This window comes from Aphelocoma coerulescens, chromosome 1A (assembly GCF_041296385.1).
Source record: "Aphelocoma coerulescens isolate FSJ_1873_10779 chromosome 1A, UR_Acoe_1.0, whole genome shotgun sequence".
NCBI lineage: Eukaryota > Metazoa > Chordata > Aves > Passeriformes > Corvidae > Aphelocoma > Aphelocoma coerulescens.
The window spans coordinates 38954503-38979215 of NC_091014.1; the positions used below are offsets into that span (position 1 = coordinate 38954503).

The 24713-nt window shown below is 39.3% G+C and overlaps 1 protein-coding gene across 3 annotated transcripts in view; it reads right to left on the bottom strand.

Moving 5' to 3' along the window:
• The window catches only part of NAP1L1 (nucleosome assembly protein 1 like 1), a 29209-nt gene extending 4755 nt beyond the window's left edge, over positions 1 to 24454 (bottom strand). The window contains exons 1-13 of one of the 3 annotated variants that reach the window (XM_068999291.1): positions 24343 to 24454; positions 10244 to 10278; positions 9451 to 9539; positions 8255 to 8357; positions 7070 to 7211; positions 6528 to 6608; positions 6154 to 6279; positions 5579 to 5650; positions 4817 to 4956; positions 2946 to 3091; positions 2841 to 2860; positions 1564 to 1686; positions 293 to 325 (exon numbers count right to left, since the gene is read on the bottom strand). In XM_068999291.1, the coding sequence (XP_068855392.1) occupies positions 293 to 325; positions 1564 to 1686; positions 2841 to 2860; positions 2946 to 3091; positions 4817 to 4956; positions 5579 to 5650; positions 6154 to 6279; positions 6528 to 6608; positions 7070 to 7211; positions 8255 to 8357; positions 9451 to 9539; positions 10244 to 10260 (1092 nt within the window). In that variant the 5' untranslated portion in view covers positions 10261 to 10278; positions 24343 to 24454. Of the gene's footprint in view, positions 1 to 292; positions 326 to 1563; positions 1687 to 2840; positions 2861 to 2945; positions 3092 to 4816; positions 4957 to 5578; positions 5651 to 6153; positions 6283 to 6527; positions 6609 to 7069; positions 7212 to 8254; positions 8358 to 9450; positions 9540 to 10243; positions 10279 to 24342 lie in introns of all 3 variants that reach the window. The other 2 variants (XM_068999298.1, XM_068999304.1) reach the window with 2 other exon arrangements.
• Positions 24455 to 24713: the final 259 nt, after the last annotated feature.

The following is a 24713-nucleotide window of genomic DNA, read 5'->3' on the forward strand; positions in this document are numbered from 1 at the left end:
CTTTTGACATGAGTTGTAGCTTAATTTTTAGGATACCTTAAGCATTGTCTTAGTTTGGTTTGGGTTTTTTTGTTTGTTTGTTTGTTTTGGTTTTTTTGTTGTTGTCTTGCTGTTTTTTTTGATTTTTTTTTAAATTATTCACCTGAGATCCACAAAACAATGTGTTCTATCTTACTTCAGAAGTAATTCTTAAACTTAGTGTCTGGAGCACTGAAAAACTAAAGGAACTCTTATTCCAGAAAATAAACTACAAGAGGTAAACTATTTGAGTCAAAGGCATCTGTTATCTTACCTCATCATCTGCCTCTTCACCTTCTTCATCATACTAGAAAAGAAAATAAATAGTTTTGATAGCACCATAAATGCAGCCATTTATAGCTCAAGTAGATTTCAGAGACCACTCTGTATTGTGCTCTTAAGAGAATCATAGACTGATTTGGGTTGGAAGGGCCCTTGAGGGTCATCTAGCTCCAAGCACCCTGCCATGGGCAGGGAAACCTTTCACTAGATCAGATTGCTTGGAGTCCCATCCAACCTGGCCTTGAACATCTGCAGGGATGAGACATCCACAGTTTATCTGGTCAACCTGTTCCAGTGTCTCACAACCCTCACAGTAAAGACTTTTTCCTAATATCTAATCTAAACCTACGCTCTTTCATTTTGAGCCCAGAAGCTCCTGTGTCTGTCAGATTTAAAAATGCTTTTTGCACCAGCACGAGCGATGTTCAACTTCCCCTGCCAAGCTCTGGCAGAGCAGACTGTTCCACCCTTCCATGCAGCCCGAGAGGAGCTGATTACACTGCGGTACCACTTGGGGACGGCAGGGGACAGCAGACCCCAAGGCAACCAGACCTGCCAGTACTTCCCTCCTCCACAGCCCCAGCCACGCCTTTGCAACAAGGGCCAACAGTTTGGATTCTAAGAACTAATTTTAAGACAGGACTTATCTAAGCCATTTTAACTATCAAACTGTCCTTGTTTGAGCGGAGGCAGGGGACAGAAAAATGGTTTACACCTGTATAAATTTCTGAGGCTTCATGTTTGTCAATTTCAAGTTTAGTTTAGCTCTTTTAAAATACTAAAGCTTTTGCAGAACTTGCTGTGATTATTTTGGCATGCTTTGAATGTGCTTATCTAGCTTTTTTTTAGTAAGAGTACTTTTGAATGGAAGAGGCTTGAATCTCATGAAATTTCATAGCCCAATATCACTGCAAGCACAAAGAACAGGCTGAGCAGCTAGATAAACAGTTCTCATTTGTTCTCTGGCAGCTCATTACAGTTCTACAAAGTATTGGGTACACCTCTCTAGGAATCTTTACACACAAAATGCTACTATGACAACCTCTAGATGTTCAGCTTCTACCACTGCTTTTGCCACAAAACTCTGAAGTCACTACTTCAAAGATGAATTATTTTCAGGCTTTCTTGAACAACCTAGGAAGCTCTGCTGCAACTACACGTTGGTACATCCCATTCTAAAGATACCAATGTAAGAAATTACCCAAGGTCTTTAAGTAGCACTATTTCAAGGTTTATAGTGTTCTGAATGAACATTACACTTACGTCATCATCATCATCTTCAATAGCTTCTCCAGTGAAGTACAAGACTGACCGGGGGACTATACGCTCACGCAAGAAATGACCTATTTCAAAGTCTGCAGCAAGGATTGCCTCGGAATCATCATCCTGTATAAAACAATATTAATTTCCTGAACTATAAGATGGTAACTACTTTACACATACACACAAGTTACATGGATTTTGATGTGGCCAGATTTACACAAATCCCATTACTGATTTTTTTGTTCCAGGACCCGCTTTACCAAACTGAAACTGAGGAGCCAAGTTTGACACTTTCAACAGCCCACCTACATTATACAGTCAGGAGCTGCTGCTTCAGTAAGCCTAATTATATACAGTTCTGGAGTTCCTTTTGTTCCAAGTAGAAAGATTATTTAGTATCTCTCATAGACTTTCAGTTCATATGCACAATGTCCTTTAAGAACTGAACAATAGCCAGGTGAGCCTATCTAACATTAAAGATTTTACAACCTACTTCTGATTCCTACAGCACATCTCCTTCTTGATTCCCATTAGACAGGCCACTGTTGAAGCACCTGAACACCTAAAAATGCTCCCTGATCCAATCCCAAGTGTTCTGCTGTCTCCCACCTGAGCAATTATTTTCAATTCAAAAGACTTCTTTTTGGGTTGGGCTTTTTTTTTTCTAAACATGAACATACAGCTTTTGGTGTCCATGACAACTAGAGTTCTAACAGCATGCTTCTGGAAGCTTTAATTTCATATTTCTCACTCAAACTGTGTAACATATTCCCTACTGTTAAGTATTTTTGGTAGTTTCCCTCCTTACAAAAACATGGCTTATTGCCCTAGTGAGCAGACAGAAAAGTGGGCTCTTGCAATTTTCCATTCTTGTTTTATTACTTTCTTCACGATGTAACAGCTTGAGAAATTTTTAACAAAATAAAATACAAACTGGATACATTCAGCCATTAGATAAAATCATCCAAAGAATGCCTGAAGGGAGAGACTTACACCACCCATTAAATCGAAGACTGACAATGTGGATCACTACATTTCTACAACTGTTAACAATTCACAAGGTAGCTTTCAGGAAGCATAAACTGTTAAAGTCGACTAAATGAAGCTCTACCATCCAACTCAACAAACACTTCTTCTAAAGAAGAAAACTCAAATACATACTAGTCTTCATAGGTATTCTCAGTTAAAGACAGAATTTGTCTTGAAGTTGAGGCTGTTTAACAAATTCTAAAATTCCATAAACACTCCACCATCATTTTTTAAAAAAGTCAACTTACCAGGTCTCCACTTTCAGGAACTGTAGAAAAAAGAACAGAAGAAACAAGTGAGTGAGGTACATTCTACATTTAAAGTTAACACACATAAACTAGTGTTCAGCTTACCCTCAGGAGGACTAAAGAAGTTGAAGAAAGAGTCATTGGAAACAGTTTTTGTCACCGTCCTAACTGTTCCACGGCCCTTATGTTTCTGCTTCTTCTTAATGGTTTTCAGAGTAACGTTCTTTCCTTTTTTCCAGTCTATTTGGCAACTGAAGAGTAAATAAAAAACAAATGACACAAAAACCCCCACAACCAGCTGCAGCTTCATACCATTTGCCTTGTTACAAGTATCTACTGAGACTATCACAACATCAAGAGACACAGGGAAAAGAAAATTTTAAGGTTGTATTTATTCAGTGCTATCTTTTCATTAGTTTATATGTTGGTAACAAAAGTAACGTGTTCATTTTAGGATTATTTCCATCCAGAAGTTTTTCCTTCTCCACTCAATCTCTGAAATGCTAATTTTCATTAGCTACCAAGTACTGCCTAGCTTCCTATCAACCACTAGTACTGCCCCATTTTTAGAGCCACCCATCCACTATAAAGTAATGTCATATTTGGGCCTGTTAGTAATATGCCAAAGTTCACTGCATCTATCATTATAACCAGTAAGTCCTTAAAGTAATGCATCAAGCAGGCATGTATTTTTTGGCTGATTTTGAGTTGTTTGTGAGGGTTTTGTCTTCTTGTGTTTTATTCGTTTGTTTGGGTTTTATTGTTTTGGGGTTTTTTAACTCCATCCCGCTTACAGAGCAAAATCATGCCTACAGGCTTCTCTAACAGCCAAAGCATTCTGGCACCACGTAAATGAAAAAGTTACGTCAGTGAAACTAACTGCATTTGCAAAAGTTCCTGATTAGATTCTTTTAAAGACTCAAAAAAATGGAGTGAGCTGCTTTGGGACAAGAAGGGGCTATCTTAGCTAAAAGACAGAACAAGGACTAGGAGTTAATCATTTTTACAGGAGCAGTGGCATCTCACACCAAACTCTGCCAGGATTCATGCTTTTCAAAAACAGTCCAAACTGGGGAAGACAAAACAGTTTAATCAAAGCTACCAAAGCATTTAGAACTTACAGGACTTTGCAAAATATGTGAAGTGACTGGGAAATAAAGTGGTAAATAAGTCAGTATGAGCAACTGGAGATTAATGTAAGAATAAAACCAACACTGACTATGCAGTGATAGGTCATATCACTACATCACTACTCAGAAGAGCAGTCAGAACATTGGAGACGTGAACACAAAAGCTACTGAGCAGGCCCAAGTATACTCATAAGGTAATTATGTACAACACAGTTTTCTCTCATCCCTCTGTTCACAAAAAAGGGGCATGTAGAGAAAAAATTACTTAGCTAATTTAAAACAGAAGATTTCACTAAGAAAGGAATGTGACAGCTTTTTAAAAATGAGTAACCTGGAATTAACTGATGACTATTCTCCATTTCACAAATGGATAGATATTCAGAGGCAAACAGTCAACACTCAAAAAACAAAATGGATAACTGCAACATTAAAAGTAAATCTGTAATAAATTCCCCAAAATGCTGTGTGTCAGAAATACAAAAAGATTAAAAGAAGCGATCAAACAAATTCTAGCTAAAGCTTTCCAGGCCTACTAAAAGATACCAGCATCCACCTTTCAATTCACCTTTTGTGATTGCAGAACAGTATTACGAAAAAAATACTGACTAAATTTTTAATTTATATGCCTATATAATGTATATGATTATAAACTATGCAATATAAATCACGTGTTTTTCTATATTGTATTGAAGTTATGGATAACAACTAAAACACTCAAGTCAAACCTAGTTGTTCACAAGTTGCTATCTTTTCCAGCACCTCCCCAAGATGCTGTAGAATTCTATAGTTGGATAATGCTAAGGAAGAAACTGTTATATTGCCTTAAAGCTATCTATTAGCACTTACCCTGTACAACCCATGATTTCTGGTCCATCAAAGGAGAAGGGATCAGAATCATCTGGCTCTGACCTCATTCTATACGTCTTTGTCAACACTTCGTTTGTGAAGTAGTCATTTGGCTCGAAATGAAATTCTAATGTGAAACTCTTGAAAAAAATTGCAGAGCAGTAACTTTAGTTATTTACAAACACCTTTAACTTCTTAACACCTAAAAGCCAAACCCAAAAAATACACATGCAACAGAATACACCTCTCTCCAATACATCCACAACTTTTTCTAGAATTTGCTACCCAAGTTCTACATAAATCTTCAAATCCTTTCATTTACTTGATCTTGCACTTACTAGTTGTTATACTGCTTGCAGTAATGACAGAGCTCCCAGCACACAGCTTTCCTGCTGCTGATGCATAGGGAGAACTTCTAAATTTAAAAATATTAGAAAACTGTGTGATTTCTGCCAGGGAAATCTATGAAATTACATCAGTTACACAAAAAGTACCCAAAAGTATCAAAATGAGATGGTGAAACTTAAGTCACCAGATATTAAGGCCAATCTCATCAGAAGCTGAAGGTTAAAATCTAGTACATGTTTATTCACAGGGTGGTGCAAGACTACCACTAGTCCTTGTACTCCTTTCTCAGAAGCAGCAGCTATATATTTTCTCATGACTTCCACAAGACAATTGGCAATCACAGACCATGTTGCTAAAATACAAATAATTCTTAAGATAACACAAAAGTAATCTTGTTTAATAAGTCAAACTAACCATAGGCTGTCCAACTTCTGAAAATTTCACTTTGATATCTTTTAAATATTTCAGGATAGGTTCATCATGTTCCTGTAGAGAAAACACAGTGTATTTAATTTTTATAACATTAAATTATACACAGATTTAAGGCCTTGCAGAGATAAAAAGCCATGTTTAGAACAAGTTTTCCTCAGAACAAAAACCTTGGTACAACACTGAAATACTTCCATGAACATGACCAGCAGATGGCAACAATGGCTGTGTACAGTGTCTCCAACACAGCACACAACCGAAACCCATGCAAACACCAAGTATCGTTTCTGGTAACATCTAATACACGTTTCACACACACTTTATAAGCACCAAAAATGTATTAGGATCATAGAATAGGTTCAAAAAATAAAACAGTAGGGAAGTATTTCAGTGCTTTATACTCTCACTTGGAAAGTTACCAGAGATGACATCCAACTAACGGTTCCATTATTGCTCTCTGACAGACATATCAAGCATCATAGTGTTTCCACTGCGTTCCTAAAGACACAAGGATTAATTACCAATGCAACTTATTTAAACAAGCCTAGACCACCACCTACCTGAACCATATCACTGAGCAAGTCCACATTCTTGAATACTGTCAGCCAAAACTCAGGGATTCCTTTAGGGTCTTCTTTTTCTTCATCTTTTTTTTCTTCTTCAAGCTTAGCTTTCTCTTTCATTTCCTCCTTGAGAAAATAAAAATATTATGTTTCCTTAATTTTAAGAGTGTCCATAAGGTTCATCAGTTCTTTGTTGATAGCAGTATGGATTAGGTTTCATGTGGATGCTTTAAGCAACCATTAAGAATTAATATTGTTATTAACAGCAAGTAATCATTACAAACCTGATTTTGTAAAAAAATTTCAGATTACTGAATCTTGTTTCATGCTAAAAGCTTGAGATATTGATGAGAACCAGTTAAGATACTTACTGAAATTTCTTCGTCAGCATCTGCTTTCCATTCACATTCTTCTTCTGTAGGTTCATAAATGGCATTGATGATTTCACTTCGCTGGAAGATTAAACCAAGAATATTTTCAAATTTCCTAGTCATTGCAATCAGCAATGCCCTAACCAATAAATTCCTAATCCTAAATTACACAATTAGTAATATATTAACTACTTATCAAAACTTTTTCTTCTGGCTCTAGAGGATAGATTCAGCAGTTAGGAGGTTTCCAACACACTAAAATAAACACCAAAGTCCCAGAAAAGATACAGTATCATCTGACATCTGCTCAACTAAAATGAAATGATATATTGAAGTCATTTTGGTAACCATGAAACAGACTTAACCTTTTGCTCTCTTAATCTTAGTTGATAGTCCCTTGGATGGCAAAATTGTATCAATTGAATTGAAGGGGCACATATGAGACCAAAGTAATTAGGAACATGAATATGTTTTCTGGTTTTTATATTCCTTTGTATTTTAGATGAAGCTTTATAGTACAAATCAGAGTAGCATTAAAATACCTTGTCAAATAAGGGCTGATAGAGAGCAGCATACTTTCGTTCCAGCTCATGAACTTCCTCATAGAACTTTGCTTCTATCTGTGCGCACTGAACTTGAAGGTTCTTGAGAGCATTCACACGTCTTTTAACAACTTTAGGCAAGCTGAAAAATTCAGTGGCAGAACTGTTACTAACACTTCATTTTAAGCACATATTGATCCCTCCTTAACCAGACCCCTTGCAAGTTAACCAACTTGTACCACAACACATTTTACACTCTACTTCAAGATTTAGAAAGCTTAAATCAAAACTACAACCAAATTTCACCACCGAGATTGAAATCCTTAGCACAAGCTCTTAAACTGAGGCTCAACCACAGTTAGAACCAGAGTATTACAAACACCTGGGTAAATCATGAGAGAAACTTGTGCAATAAATCTTCATTCTAAAAACAAGTTCTACATTATCAATGAGTAACAAAGTAAATTCATAGTACTGAGTACAACTAAGAAAGGACTCACCATTACTTTGCTTGGTTTTATGAAAAAGTTAGACAGTTGAGTTATTCTTTGTAAGGAATTTAATCTTCGAAATTTGCTGCTTTGTTTCACTGAGCAAAGCATATGGTAGCACTGTCTTGAAACACACTGTCTGTACCAAAGTGAGCCAGAACTGGTTTGCTAAATGAGCCACTATTACAAATGTGCAAAAGGAAAGCAATTATTGCATTCCTCGTAAATGCAGATCAACTACAGAAAATTTTGTCAAGAATTTATAGCAAGTTTTGATACATGAGAAAACCACATGAAGAGGTTTCCTCTATCAGCTAGTGGTTACACTCTAAGCATAAAATGACTATATTAGAGACACTAGGCCTCCAAGTATCTCTCTATAGTTTAAATAACTGATGTTTCATGACTAAGGCAAAGTTAAAAAAGAGATTCCAAGGAGCAGGAAAGTGTTTTAAGTGTGCCATATTGTAACTGCAGGGGAAAAGATTAGCCACTGTAAATATTAGCATTCCTTTCTTCATAAAAAATCTACTAAAAACTCTTCAATTCTGAGATGCACTACAGACAGACTATATTAGTTTTTCTACTATCTGAGCAGCATGGTGGTTTATGACCACTAATGCCATAGACAATACTGTTCAGAAAGCAAAAGAACTATTTACAACACTCTGCTCATGCTAAGCAAATGCTGTACCTTTCTACATATCCTGCAGATGTTCCTACGAGACCATCAAGTCTTTCCTGAAGGGCTGCAAGAATCTGAGGATTTTGCATCATCTGCACAGTCAACTGCCGAGCTAATTAAAAAAGAAAATTATGTAAGCAAAAAGTGAATCTTTTGGACTAATCTTGAAAGAACGAATTGTGTATATAAAAAAAGAAAATTAGACAAGCAAGAATTACAGATGCAGAACTGCTGAAAACTGTGTCAAGTTTCCCTACTACCAAAACATGTTTCTGATTTATAAAATCCAATTTCCCTCCAGAATTCCTACAGTATAATTTCCCCTCTGATTCTCACCTATAACAGCTAGGAAATCACTGAAAATACACATTATTCATCTCTAGGTTGCTGTGGGACACTTACCATTTAATTACTGTACGCCATTTAATTACTTCAGCTAGTGAATGTGTTCCCCAAAATTTTGCAATCCAGTTTTGAAAACACCTCTTTCAATAGGTTAGCAAAGCATAACATCTTGAGCAAAATGTTCTACTTTCATGTTATTATTCTGTTCAAGCAATCACATAACATGGCACTATAAGCAGTCCAAGTAATTTTTTTGGAGAGTTTATTAGTTATTTCTCTTCTGGCTAATTACTCTTTAGATTCTATCTGTGCCCCCGGACTTTGAACACAAAGCATGAGCAAGACTGTTCAGCACTGACAAAACAAGCATTTTGATATGCATTCATGTTTTTTGTTGAGGGGGAAAAAAACGATTTATTAATTTTAAGAGTGGTAACATTAAGCATGATCTGTTCTGTTCACAGTCAACTCAGCAGCAAAGTACTAATCAAAAAGTAAGATACACATACACACATAGGTACATTAATGTTTTATACCCAAAGCTTCAGATTTGTGAAGTTTTTAACTGTTTACATCTTTCAAATAATCCAGTCACATATCCACAACCATCCTGTCTTTCCCAATTATACAGATGGCCAGCACTGCCTGACCTGGTATTAACCATGACTAAAATGAGTAACTGCAGACAATAAATAAAAATCTCACAATTTAAAAAAATGAAGTCCTTGCTTCAGAACTCAAAGACAATTGTACTTCTGAAATTCTTTTACCATTTCCTATTATTTTTTGCAGTAAAATCCTTTTAACACTAACTAGAAAGCACATATGCTTAGATGTTTAGAAACTCTTTGTAACATTACCTTTGCTGTTGGCATCTTCACCAGTTTCTTCTTCTTCTACTTCTTCAACATCTTCCATATCCTGTTGATCAAGTTCAGACTGTTCTTTGCTATTAGAAATATTCAATAACAGCATCAATAGGTTAATTTTATAAAACACTATAATGAGTTTAAAGACATCAAACTAGAGATTACATGGGTAGAAGCAAACTGTTGCATCTTTTGATCTACGACAAACAAGTCTTAATAGCCAAACAAAGCCAAATTTGTCTTCATAGAAGTTTCACATCTGACAAACCCAGAACAGTTTAAAGAATTAGCAACTTTCCAGAATTACAAAGTTTCCTTTCTGCAGAAGTCCTTCATCTCATGTTCTCATCAACGAGTCAAAGCCTCCTTCTGCTCTACATACCATCTTCCTTAAGATGTGCATGCCTTGAGAACTGTGGGTAGGTTCACCTAAACTATACTTCAAATGCCACAAAATAAGAGCACTCCAAGTACAGAAAAACCCTACATAGAGTGAAACAATAGGAATGGGCAATACTATCTGTTTTTCCCCTCTGGAATTCCAACTAACATAGGAAGTTGACTCGTGCCTTCTTCCACTTTTACATTACTTACAATTAAGATCACAAACCCATCTATCAAGAGCAACATAAGCTTTTCTCCCACATGCTATAAACCACAGGTCTTGCCACAGTGCTCAAGGACAGTATCTAGACCCTGCCTGTCCAGTATATGGAGAACCCAACCATGTAAAGTACAGCACAGGACACACTCAGAGCCTCAGTAACCTACAGATTTTACTTACTTGTCTATGTCTGCCATTCTGCTAGATTTCAAACCCTAAGGAAAAAAAAAAATCAACACGTAAGAACAGCAGCACTAGATTTCAGTTATAAACTCTGTGGTCACTTGCCACTAAAAAACACAAACCATGTCAGCTTTACGAAACATGAGTGACATCTTCTATGCATATTTTGAGCTCTCAGTCTAAAACACACAGAAATACTGAAAACCTTTGTTCTGGTTTAGAACCTATAGATCTACTCACAAATTGAAGTACCAAGTACCAACAAAATGCCATGTTGAGTTTTGGATCTTAGGACTGTATTACTATCACTGACTGAAAACTAGTCCTAAGTACAAAATTGGAATATAACCTGAGAAAAACTGAAGCAAAAAGCGTGCTGGTAACTATTTACTCATTTCCAGCATGTAATTGCAGACAGGGAATACTTACAGCTAAATCAATTTAAGAATGAAGATGCCTTTCTGTGGCTTTACTTTTAATCCCAAATTTATAAAACCAATCCAAGTAGTTCATCAGAATATTCACAATATTGCAACATTTTACAAAACAAAATTGGTGCCAGGCTATTGAACATGACTAATTCCCATGTCCTGAATGATCATTAATTTCTTAAAATATCTCAGTATTATCATAAACATATTCCATACATAATAACTAGAAACATTTAATATTGAGACTATTACAAATCTTGCATACCATGAAGCACCTATGTTCCCAAACATATTATAAAATGAGTAACATTTTCTACCACCAAAACAGTACTTGGGAGTCTGGTTTCCAAAAAGATGTTTCAGGTAACTTGAAGTCTAAGACAATACCAAGCACAAGAAAACACTGTCCCATTACTGCCATCTTCCAGTAATTCAGGAGGCTCCAGCTACCAGGAATAATTCACTGGCTCACAAAGCATGAGAGTCTATTTTACCTGCTGTCCTGCAAGCTAAAAAAATTCAAGTTTCCTTCAGGAATTTCAACTTCTTATAAAGCATTCCAATGGGAATTTTAGCAAAGTATTGGAGAGATGTGGTCCAGAAAAAGTGAAAACCGCATTTGATCTGTCCAAAGTGTAACACAAAAACACAATCCCAGTAAGATCAGGATATTAACAGTCAATATGAAGAATCATGTTAGAATCTAAGCTTCAGAATTAAACACCTACATGTACGTAAATATAATCTAAAGATATTTTTCCTGCCATCATAACTACTTCCCAACAATTACATAGAAAGAAAGTATCTGATGGCCTCATTTAGGACCAAAACTTTATAGTGCCAATTAAAGATCTAGAATGTAATCCAAAAGATTCAATTCCCTAATACGCAGAGAAACGAGAGAATCAAGTACTTGTCCATCTGTATCAGAAAAATAATACAGTATTTGCTAATAAATAGAATGGCAGCACTGCTATAAACCAAAGTACATCTAACAATTCAGTAACAGGAACTACAACAATGCTCTTGACTCATTTTATTCAGATCACATTTGCCTGTCTTGTGATTTTAGTTTTACACATGGATGCAGGCTGTCCATATAACAATTCCAATGGCTCTCCTTCAAATACCATTCTCAAAGATAGCCTGGATTGCAGACCTACAGAAACTGAAAGCATACTACAATTACAACTCTCATATACAGGTCCCTGTTTTTCTTGAGCAACATAACAATTAGCATTAGTTTTGATTTACAGAACATTGTATCCATGCAAAATAGTCAACTTTTTCCTTACACACTTCCTCTTAACTTGTTTTTAATGCAGGACCATTTCACGGAGGCTGACAGTATTGCTGTGCAAAAGAACACAAGATGATGCAGAGCTCACTTGCCCTTCCCCACATTTTTCTGCAAATGCAACACAGCAATGCTCCTTGCAGCGAGCAGCATTTCCTCTCTCTGTTCTCCCTATCAAATAAAGCTTCAACATCCATAAAATGAAAGGCAGTTCTTTCAACAAACGTATGACCAGTGGCAGCACAAACCCTGTGGTCTCTCCTAGCCAGTGGGCTAGATGAAACAGCAGCTGAAACACCTTAGAGGTTTTCTGAAAGAGACTGACTTCTACAGTTAATTTAAACTTTTTGTTTCCTAAATGAAAATAAGGCTGTCTATGAACAAATGATGTCTAAAAACTTTAAGAAACAGCCATCCCATCTCCAACAACAGCCATTAGCCAATGCCTTGGAAAAAAGCAATGACATGGTAAGAATTCCCCCAGAAACACTTCTATCTTTCAATCACATTCAGAAAAAACACACTGGCTCAGAAGTGCAGGTATTCGACAGTGTCATAAATTTTTATTTCAGAAGGTAGTCCTCATTTTCCCCCAAACCATGCAGGTAAGCTGATGATATCACTCAAGTTTCTGAGTCGCAATATTCAGCTCAGAACTAAGATTTTTCTACACTACGCAACTGTGCAGCAGAGGAAGTTTCACCAGCAGTCTGGTGTTACTGAATTTCTCACTGGGCCCTTGTTCTCACCCTCTGAACAACTACTTGTCATCATAAACTTTCATCTATCCTTTCACTGTTCATCCTCTTTCCAAGATCACTTCTGACCCTGCTAAAAGCATTCATCTTGCTACAGCACCCTGTGGGACTCCAGCATCTGCCTCTCTCCTCATAGCAATGGGCAGTTATCACCCGCTGCTTTCTAGCTCTTAAACAATCCATGCAAGCACTATGTTTTCAAATTATGGCCCAGTTCACTCAAAGATTTTGAACAACGTTCTTCAAAGATTTTTTTTGAAATTAAAATAGACTGTATCAAGCAGCTGTCAACTTCAGAGCCTCCCTCTACTGTTTCTCACATCCAATTTTTCCTATTCTCCTTGCATCAGTCTTTTTTTCATGTACCATCCTTTAATCTTCCCTCCACTTTTTACACAACTCAGTATCAGAATGCATACAGTTGGAAGAGATCTTCTGAAAACTGAGGAGATACTAGTGTCTGTCATGACAATTATGTGCCAGCTCTAGACAACTGTTCTTGAGTAAGGAGACTATAAGGCACTGCCAAGAAAACTATGCTGGCAGACATTTAGGCTAATCTGTGCAACCCACTAGCATGGAAGAGATGTAGTTGCATTCCATTTTGTTTACTGTCATTTACTTAAACAACCATAAGCTTCTCTGCAAACACAGCTCTACTGGCTAAAAAAAGCCAAACAGAAACAAGAACACTGCAGAAATGCACTGAGAAAATGCATTCCTTAAGAGCAAACAAACTCCACTATCATCGTGCAGTGCCCAGTACAAGGTCCTGATCTAGTCTTCAGAGTTTCAAATACACTACATACCACAATCAGTAATGTTAGAATACATCACTGCAGTATTTATTTTGCACTATCTCCCCAACACTAAATATTTAAATACAGAACTTGTATCACTCCACTTTCCATAAGACACAGCTGTCCTTCCCAGTTCATTCATAGGTGCATTTAGGTTTGTAGACAGCAGCTGTACCTTGGCATGTGAGCAACAAGAACCACTTCCATCACTCCCTGAAGTAGTTCCAGGGAGATATCAGTTCACCAGTTGTCAGTGCAGGATTATAACAAACCTGGCTAGTCCTGGTGTACTACTTCAAGCCTCCGTGTCTAGGTGATTGCTTTGGACTGAGATACTGCTTGGAATCTAAGCCTCCTCACTGCAAGAAAAGGCTTATGAGCACAAATAAAGGGTAGTCTCCATCCCTGTATAAAGCCAGCATGCAAAAAACCTTATTAGTAAAATATTTTATTTCCCTGTTACTTGAACAGCTACAGCCACTAGCTGTTTGAATGAAGTAGACTGCATTATGGTCAAATACAAAGGTGCCCCCAGGCTTTGCTTACAATGCTTTGCTGCTCATTGTAAAAATATGCAGAAGAAAAGAAATAGTTACATTATCTTTGCAGCGCTTTAAAGAGAATGTGTAGGAAGTTTGTGCTACAAAAAGAAAGCAAAAGTACAGAAAAGCAAGCTACTGGGTAAGTTTCCTAAAGGTTCAAATTTAAAACCTCTTTCATAGAGGTACCTTAAGCCTGCTTGCCATCACAAGAAAGCATGTTCTATATCAAAATGGAAAGGTTAGAAGACTAGCACTACCTTACCCACAGTTTTGAGCACATCCTGCAGAATTACTAAAAATTAGCAAAATCCCCCTAAAATTTAAAACTTATCAAAACCGTATGACAATTTGCTATTTTCATTAGGCATAAAGAACACTTGATCTTGTTAATCTGCCATGTTTTTCAAGAAATGGAGTTTGATACATGCAGAATGTTCATGTATTCATCCTCAAGTTAGTCATTAGTGAGCTTTCAGTTTTCAAGGGTTATTGTTTCTTCACTAAGTGATTTTGCACAAGTGAAGATAGAAATACAAACTTTAAGTGTTCAGCACTTCCTAATCTTTCCTTTATCCACACAGAAACTAATCTGAATTTGCACAGAGGCACCAGCCATGTTACAGCTAGGACACAGGCTTTGGTGAGAAACCTTTTTTTTTCAGACCAGCTTTACATGTCCCAAGTAAGCAGGCCACTATTAGATTACCCGGATATCCGCTCTCCCTCAGGAAGACAGGTCACAGCAAGGTGAACGACAAGTCAGCTGAGGCAGCAAGACATTCCTGAGACACAGTTCCTCCAGCAAAACAACAGCATTTTTGCACAAGCCCTAAGGCTGGCATGCTCACAACACATCTCAGCTGCTCAGCATCTCTGAGCATAACAAGCCACAAACAGTACCCATACCCTCCCTTTCAGGAAACACCTCTTACCCTTCTCTAGACAAACTGCTCACACAATTACCTTGGAATAGCAATTAAAAGAAATTTTTCAAGTTGTTCAAGAGTCACAAATGGGCTTTTTGAGGCTATGAGACGCCAACTACAGCCAAGCCTTGTTAAGCCACACTTTTAAAAGAAATACTTATTTTGCACAAACTGATTTCCTCAGAAGTCACTAATTCAGAGCACTACAAATACAAGTCAGCTTGTCCACAGACTAGCATATCAGCCTCTTCTGTCCCTGGCAAGCCTTGGGCAACTGAAAGCAATACATTAACAGAAAATACCTAAAAAAATGAGCCCTATGTGGCATTCAGAAGCTGCAACGTAACGTAACAAACTAAGCAGTGGACTAAGTCAGATGTCAGTGAAGAAAAGGGAGGTCCAGCTGGAGGACAGCTAGTTGTATTAAAAAAATCATCAGGATTAAGTCTGGTAAACTATTTGCAATGTGTGCAGAAACCAAAGGTGCCAGACAAATGACATCATACCAGCCAAGTTCAACTCTCACTAAAGACTGGGAAACTCAAGAGCAATACATTCACTACAAGTTACTTCAAAGTGATGTTCTTGCCTAGAATTCCAGGACAACTTGTAAGGTTTCTCCTTACATAATCATCATTAAATACAGTAAACAAAAATTAAAACAGTGTAGAGATCCATTAGAAAGCACTCTTTGACTGGAAATGTTCAAAATAATTGTCTGGAGTAGTTTCCTCAAAACCTCTAACAGAGGTTTGTAACTTTGAAGAGCTCAGATGCTCTGCATAGTGATCTTAAAGGTCTTTTCCAACCTAAACAATTCTGTGAGAACTGAGTGAACTGTTTAAAAAGTGCACAGTACACGGTATAGAGTTTCACACTTCAAATGTCTTGGTACTAAAACCCAAAAAATGCACCTATCATTCCAAAACTGTTAGTAGAAGCTATCCCACTTCTACTATATCACTGGGTAGGGAAATTGTTACGAGAGAAAAGAAGAAACCAGGAGAACATTTAGCTCTTCTTCAAAAAGAACCAATCGAATAATACATCAGGCTGAAAATGCCATTTTAAAAAGGGAATAAAGTAGAAGACCGAGTGTTTCCTTTATACGTGTGAGATCAAATTCATGCATCTATTACCACTAGCATGAAAACTGGTCATAAAACAAGGGGAGAGTGTATCTATTATTATCCTGAGGGGAGATCTCATCACTCTCTACTATTACCAGAAAGGAGGCTGTAGCTGAGTGGGAAGTGGTCTCCTCTCCCAGGTTAACAAGCAACAGGATGAGAGGAAATGCCCTCAAGTTATGCCAGGGCATGTTTAGATTGTATATTACGAAAACTTTCTTCACTGAAAAGGTTGTCAGGCATTGAAACAAGCAGCCTAGGGAAGTGCTGCAATCACCATCCCTGGAAGCATTCAAAAGATACGTAATGTGGCACTTGAGGATACAGTTAAGCAGTGAACACAGCAGTGCTGGGTTAACAGCTGGACTCAATCTTAGAGGAGAGGCCTTTTTCAACCTAAACAATTCTATGTTTCTATGATTTAACATGGCAGATAAACATGTTAAACAGATTATATCATTCATCTTGGGGAAAAAATATGCCTTCTCAGGAAAGCTGAAGGTCCAAAAAAAACCAAAAAAAAACCAATGTCAATTAAATGAGCAGAGCAGTGCAGTGCCACAACATCAAGATACCACATCTATGTGATGAAAGACATTATCAGCCACCAAACTCCCCAGAGACAATTCCTTTATTAGCACATCAAAATTATTATGTTAACAAAAGATTTCTAACTGTTAATTTAGGAGCAAATTTGACAAAATTTATTTAAATTTTTAAATTTAGAGTAGATAATTAAAAGTGTCTGCCCAAATACAAGCACAGAAAACAGGAGTATGATACAATAAAGAAGACAGTATTAATATAGAAGCTACTAAGTTCTGGATAAAGAGACTAAGGAGCTAATGGTCAGTGGAAGCAAGGAATTCAGGTGCCTCAATACAGTAACAAGAAGGTGACACCGGACCCTTGCAGTAATTCAAATCCCTTCATTTTGACACAGCTTACTGTGCTAGTACCAACTCATCCACTATGTGCAAAAGACATGCACAGTTAACAACAGAAATGCTAACTGGCATGGCAACATATGGGAATCCTTAGCAGAGCTGAAGTAAGGTCTCCTGACCAAGCAGAAAAGGGTAAGAAACTCAGAAGAGAAGAGGCATTTCACAAAACACACTCCGAACTTCTAGCTATGTGCATGTGCTTAAATATCCAAGATGGGAAGCACTCATACCACCAAGTGCTAGATACATTCCTTTCATAAAGGGAACACCCAGTTTCTCTTCTAAACGATCTTCCAGTCTGAATGACAGTAGAGTTAAAAAACGTTTTAAGCGTTTCTTTGTACAGCGTTAGACCTTCAGTTGCACAAGTAACAGCAGGTCAAGAGACAGATGCTGCCACAAGCATGTACCTTTTATAACAACTCATGAAAAGGGTTAAGCAAGTTTGAAGTTACTGTGAAACTGTACTGCTACATCTCAGCTCACAGTAATATGGCAAAATTCAGAATCTGGCTGTAGAGAACAAAAAAAAACCACTAAAACATGATAATGCTGAACCAAGTAACACAACACAATTAACTGAAACTGTCTGCTCTCTCCCCTTCAAGTGTTTTTTCTTTTGCACTCTCTAGTAACTCCTGAGGTAGAGGCATGAACTTCAGCCATTTGCCAATGCAACTATTTCACTAGTGCTTACAGGCCTCTGCACAATACATGTATACATGTTACAGCATGAAAACACATTCTCCACATTTCAACTTTAAAGTGCTCTACAGTTGCATGAGAATAGCAGTTACTTGATGGGAAAAAGTCAAAATCTGCAAAACAAAACAGAGGGATAACACATATAAGTAACTGTTACCAGTAACTGCAAGATTTGTTTTCACTCAAGTGGAAACCCATTTTAAGCTTTCCCCTAAACAATTTTTCAATCAGGAAATGAGGATTCAATCAACAAATACTGAACTCCTATCTTTGTAGCATTTTTACTGCATTGTAGATAGTGCCTGTTTCTCACCAGAAAGAACCTCCACACACTGAGAAGCAGATGGACTACAAAATTACAATTTAAAAGCAGGACTAAATTATATCTGCATGCTTGTCTATGCTACTGACCTGAGCTCCCTGATCATGTTCTAAAAATAGGGTAATTAACACACAATGTTGCCTTTGTTCTGAATGCCAAGATTCTGTAGCAGAAAACCTAACAATTTTTACTTAGAACAATCTTTTATTATTGGAAATGTAACAAGTTTAAATCTAAACCTGGAAAAAATTAACAAGATCTTTATTTATTTTCTTTTAAAACAAACTACTCAGTATAGCTTTCTACAGGTTTTGCTTTCCCTCATGGATAATGGGAAGAGCAGCAGCCATCCTAGAGAGTTGAAATCAAAGTCTTTATGTATAAAGAAATATTTGAAATTTCCTAAAAGAGTACTTCTTGATACAGTCCATGTTGGTATAGGTATTCAGTTTGTTAAAAAGTGGCAAAATAATAAAAAAATAATTGTGTTTTAACAAAGTTCTTCAGGTAGCCAAGTGCACGCTAACAGCTTAAAAAGAAAAACAACTTGTGCATGCCACAACATCAAACAATGGGAAGGAGAGCATTAGTCGGCTACCTATATGGCCACATAATCAAACACAACCATATTGGCAATTACATTGCTATCTGCAAAACTCACACACCGCAGCATTAAAGTTTTTATCCAATTTGACTTCAAAAACATCTAAGCATCCTTATGTGAAAGGAAAGTTAAAAACCACTGAAAAATATGTACAGGTTTCAGAAGTGTGCTTTTTGCTAGAATATCTGATGAATGCAATTTTAAATTCATTCACTAACCAAGAAACTTTAAAGAGCACTTTAAAGTTGAAATGTGGAAAATGTGTGAAATTCCTAAAATATATTTCGCAACTTCTTTGTTAGCTTCCATTCAGTTTTTTTTCCATGGAAGCCAAGCCTCTAACTAAACTACCAACTTTAAAATACCCAGTTTTCAACTAACAAATTAGTGTGCACCAGAAAAAGAACACAACCACAAGTTTAACACATTTTGGAGGCTGTTGGGATGAGATGTAACAACTGGCAGTTAAGACCCAACAGAAGAATGCCCATAGTTATGGTTCCAGCAAGTCACTTTCTAATGAATACAGGTGCAGTTTAAAATGCAACTGTAAACATGTACTAGGGCTACAGAGAACTTGAACCACAGAACTTGAGCACTGTTTACAAAGTTATCTTCAAAATAATTCTCTTGTGAATTTCACTCCGTCGTGCTTCTGGTGCCACTATAGAAGTACGTGATGCCTCCAAAACACTGAAGGTGGCAAAAGAATCAAGAGGCTGCGTCATGAAGATCTCACCTGCTCAAAGACAGCAAGCACGTTTCTGATGGTGCCACCCTGCACATACAAGAAACAGCATAAAGCACTATAACAGCTTACACTTAAACATTCGAAGATTAATAATTTCCAAAACTGTGGTATCACAAATTAACAACTGCTTAAAAGGATGACCCAAGTGAGGCAAGATAAATAGTATTAAAATCTAAAGGAACAAATAAAAAGATGCAATTCCAACTAATCTAGAATTCAAAAGGTCAAAAACCTGCTATGTAAAGACACATACATTATGGCATGCAGCCCAATGAAGACTTCTACTCAACATGTGTATGTGGGAAGGTCTGAAATGAATGCATGGTGACTAAAACACACAACACAAAATATCATCATCGTGCACTTCAGTAATGTACCCTTAATGAAAATACTGTATTCACTGCTCAACACTGAAGAGAGGAACTAGCTCAGTTAAGGGCCTAGCAACGTGAATACCTGAGCAACAGAAGAGGTTCACATTTTAAATTAACAGTATTTGAGAGGAGAGGAACAAGAAATGACACAAAAATACCTATGTTAACAAGAAGTTCAAAAGGAACTGATTCAAACTTGGTTTCAGTATAAACAATCTTTCTTTTATGTACCCACCCTGTGTTCCTCAACTTGACCTTTCAATGCCTGTCAGGTTTTTAACTAGGGCCTGAACTAAACCAAAACTTTCCCTCATGGGCAAGAAATCTGAAAGAACTGCTTCTCCTTCCTTTGAAACACTGCATATTAAACAATACCTAAATAAAGTAGTGGACTGAACTAATCACAGTGCAGATGGTCAGAAAAGATAACAAGCATTTATGATTCTAACCTGCGTCTTAGAAGTCTAGGGGTTTGTCCATTCCAGATTTCCAGGCACCCACTTTGTCAAATATCTTAAGAATTTTCAACACTTGGCTAATTCTATTATCTCTGATGTTTTGAGCGAAGGTTTCTTCATTATTTGTTTGTTATTTGGGGGGTGGTAGTGGTAGTTTTTTTAAGAATAAATGTAAAATCATCAACTGAATACTTCAAAGCTACAGGTATATCCAAACCCCACAGTTTTTATATCTGAAATTTGCTTTCACCTTTTGAACATAAAAACCTACTATGGATAAACTGGTAGTACTTTGTTTAAAGTCCTCAAAGACCAGGTGAAACAGTTGATGTGCAAACTGTCTATTCATTATGGCAAGTTAAGATTTAAACTGAGACATCACCACTGCAAGTCATGTCTGTGCAGATGTACATTTAAGCACACAGCCCCCAAATGCATCTGTATTTTCCAGTACTAAAATCTAAACAGCTTTCCATCTAGGAAAGACCTGCAGCTTAACCTCTGACAAACAGTTAAGATGCAGATGATGTCTTCCTTTAAGCAGATTATGCAAATTCCTTTAAAATATTCTTCTTTCAGGAAAATATAAGTTACTTCATATCTTAAGTTATTTATATTTTTAAGTAACCCTAGAGTATCAAAGGTAAATTAGCGAACTCTTTTTTTTCTTTTGAATGCAACTCAAGTTTTAATCTGTAGTATGTGTATTTGAGTATTCCTCAAAACTTAAGATCAAAAGTTACGACTAAATACACAAGGCCACATCAGTAATTAAGATTTTTTCTTTCTGCATTAACTTTGCTGATTCAGAAAATCATAGAATCATTTAGTGTAGGAAGCCCTCAAAGCCCTCATACAAAGCTTCTAAATAGCTTAATTTTTCAGAAGGTCATCAAATAAATCCCCAAGCAACTTCTGTGATGCCTTCTGGGCATGTCTGGTTTTCTAGACAAATACATTATGACACCAGACCTACTCTCCAAATTAACAATGTTGGGTGATGAGGAAATGCACTAACCTCTGAGCTAAGTGAGACTCAGATAGATTGAATTAGCTTTAATTATAAGCACTTTTGAACGCTAAGAAATTTCCAAATGAAAACTGACATATAAGCATTAAACCCATCATCACAACCCTTCCTCGGATTAGACACAATTTGTACTGTGAAGCTCCACTCTATTATTTACTAGCCTCTTCCCTAAGGAGAAGCTCGATGGAATGCAGTTTCCCAGACCAGCTGAGAAGACTCCTTAGCTGTACTAAAATAAAACCAGCATTAAAAAGTCTCATTTCAGTCTGCAAAGTACTGTCTTCTGCGTAAATGGCTATTAGTACCTCACAAATACCAAAGCACTCCCAGCTCATGGAAAGTCACAGAGCTGAAGTTCCACTGCATGTATATACAAATGCAGAAAAACAAACATGCATTGAAAGAACACCTGCATCTCCTTTTTCTGTAACCTGTCCAATTCCTGCAGTTTCCTTTAGAATCAGATCCTTAGTTTGAGATATGCCATGTTTGCAGCTGTTTTACAAGAACCCTAAGATGAACTGGGTTATAACTACATTAGCAAAAAGGTGAAGATACCAGAGACGTGTTCATTATACCCGTTGCTCTACTGGAATAAACTGGCTTTCACCAAAGGATTGAACCAAAATTCAAAATATAAGATTCTTGTCCTCTTCCCCTCCTAAGACTTTTCACTATTGAAATTAATATCCTCAAGCTATTTTACTCCCTGAAGGAATACAATTTCTACCATGATGAGTCAAGCTCTTCGTGTTACAGTTGCTTCAACTTTTAGGAGCCAAGTGAATAAACAATTTTTTATCAAGTGTACAGGGTAAGACAAAGTTTTCTCGTAGATTTGGAGTTCTGTATTAGGGGACACAGCCTCAGCCTAGAAGATCCAGGTCTCACTCAGGGTTGTGAAAACTCTGTTAACAAAGGTTCATAACACCATTACCCCAGCGCCTTGGTTTCAGTTTTGCTTGTGCACACATGCTCAAAGCTAAGAAAAAAACCACACCACCCATTTCCAGGGTGCTCAGTAAGCAGGTCACCATAACAAGACCCCCACCTGCTTCCAGGAATAGTTTCTGAGTGAGGTAGGGGCTAGACGATGCACAAGGATGGCAGGAGCATTACTGTGCTGTTCATAAACAGACAGCACTGCAGCAGATCTGGCACTTCTGGCAACACTGGGCTGGCAGCACAGATGCAGCGCAGTACTTCTGTGTGCTTCCAACACTCACTTCCTAGTCTTGTCAGAGAGAGACTAGGAGCTCTGAAAAACACCAATCTACCACCTGTGCACACAACCAACATTCTACAACTCTGTCCGTAGAAACCAAGAGTCCATGATATCCAAGACTTGTGACAAAACACAGAAAAAGTGGAGGGCAGCAAGACTGCTAACATGTATCACTCTCACAGGACTAAGTGGGACACACAAACACAGGCTTAGGTATCACAGCCTGTTCTAAACACTTATATCAATGGTTCAGGTATCCAAAGCCTGAGAGGCCTCAACTTTTGTCTGGTACACAAGCATCCAAGTCATGTAAATTTCCATGTATGTAGATTTTAAATTCTATCTTCCACTAAGGATTAATATAATTTCTGGACTTACAAGAGACTGGAAGCCACTCAGCCTGCTTCAAAGTACAGTGCTTCTCTCATTCTTTAAAGAGCACCATTGTAAAATGGGCAGAGCAGGAAGGCTGCTAAAAAGCTACTAACATTTTTGTCAGAAACTACGTTCAGCAGCTCACAGCCTTAGGCCTTACCTCTTCTCTCAAGTTTTATTTAATGACTGCAATTAAAATTATCAGGCACTATCTCCTGCCTGATTAATGTAGGACCTACCAGCAGATGTTAAAATCCCAAGAGGGGCTGAGCAGACGACAGTATTTGTCATACCTGGCAGACACTGCGCCCACTTCTCTTGCCCTCCACAAATGAGTTAGAACATGAAATGTTAAGTTTATCTCAACAGGGCTTCAAACACGTACATAACTAGAGTGAGCTTGGAGATAAACTGTGGAAGGTGCTGATGTATTATTACTATACCAGTCACTTGAAAAAAGGTTTGTGTTTTTTTCCTGCAAGCAAATGAGGTAGGTTTTTTAATTAAATATTGAAAGCCTCACAAGTACTGGCAGTGTAAGGCCCTAAACATCCAATACGGAGTAGACAGATTATGTTTTCTACGCACATAGAGCTGAACACAAGATAATACTTCCACCTGTAGTTACTAAATCTTCCAGGTAGTTTCTCAGCCTTCCTTGGGGACACTAATTTGGGTGATACCAGCTAACAGGTACCCGGAGAAGCGACATGTTGAACTCCCGGACACCACTCCATCCTGAGGCAGGACGCGGGAGCTGAATCTCTGGGTCCCCCTGCCAGCAGCACAGCACAGCACACCCGCGCCGCGGCTCCGCGCGGGAGCGGGAAGGAGGCGCGGGAGGCGGCACAAGGCCACGGCGCGGTGCCATCCGCCGCTCCCCGCTTCGCCATGTGCGCACACCCCGCGCGGGCCCCGCGCCGGACCGGCACCGAGCCCCTCCCGCGCCCTCCCCGCGGCCGACCGGACGCTCACCCGGCTCCTCCCCGCGCCGCTTTCCGGCCCCGCCGCCCTCCCGCTCCCCGGCCGGGCCAGGCGCGGCCCCGCTCGGCGCCCACGTGTTGCGGGGCCGACCCGCCTCCCCCCAGCGCCGGCCGCGCCACGGGCCCCGGCCTAGCCCGGCCCGGGCGCTCCGCGGGGCGCGGCGGAGAGACGCGCAGGAGGCGGCTAGCAGCGCTGCCCGCTGCGGGCCCGGGGGCGAGCAGCAGCGGCGCCGCCGCCCCGCGGGCCGCGCGGGGGGGGGGGGGGGAGGGTAGTCAGTGTGCCACGGGCACCGCCGGCCCCCCGCGCCCCGCTAGGCCGGGCCGGCACCCACGGCCTCCCCGCGCGGGAGCGGGGGCCCAGCGCCCCTCGCCCGCCCCCCGTGCCCCCCACGCCCCCGGCCCGGGGCGGCGGCGGCGGCGGCCGCGCTCCGGCGGTACCTGCGTGGCCCGCGGGCGGCGGTGACTCAGGAGCAGCGAGGCGGAGGCGCCGCGCGGCCGGCGGTGAAAGGACCCGCGCTCCCGCCGCTCGCGCTCATATAGAATTAACGTCAGCACGTAACCCCCCTCCCCCGCGCCCGCGTCTCATGGCAACGCGTGCGCGCGCCCTCGCGCCGCCCGCCCGCCCCGGGAGCGCGCGCCGGCCGTTGGCCGAGGGCCGTTGGGCCCGAGCGGCGGCGCGCGCGGAGCCGCCCCCGCTGTCACCCCCGGGACGCGTGGCCCTGTCACCCCCGGGACGCGTGCTCCTGTCACCCCCCGGGACGCGTGGCCCTGTCACCCCCGGGACGCGTGGCCCTGTCACCCCCCGGGAC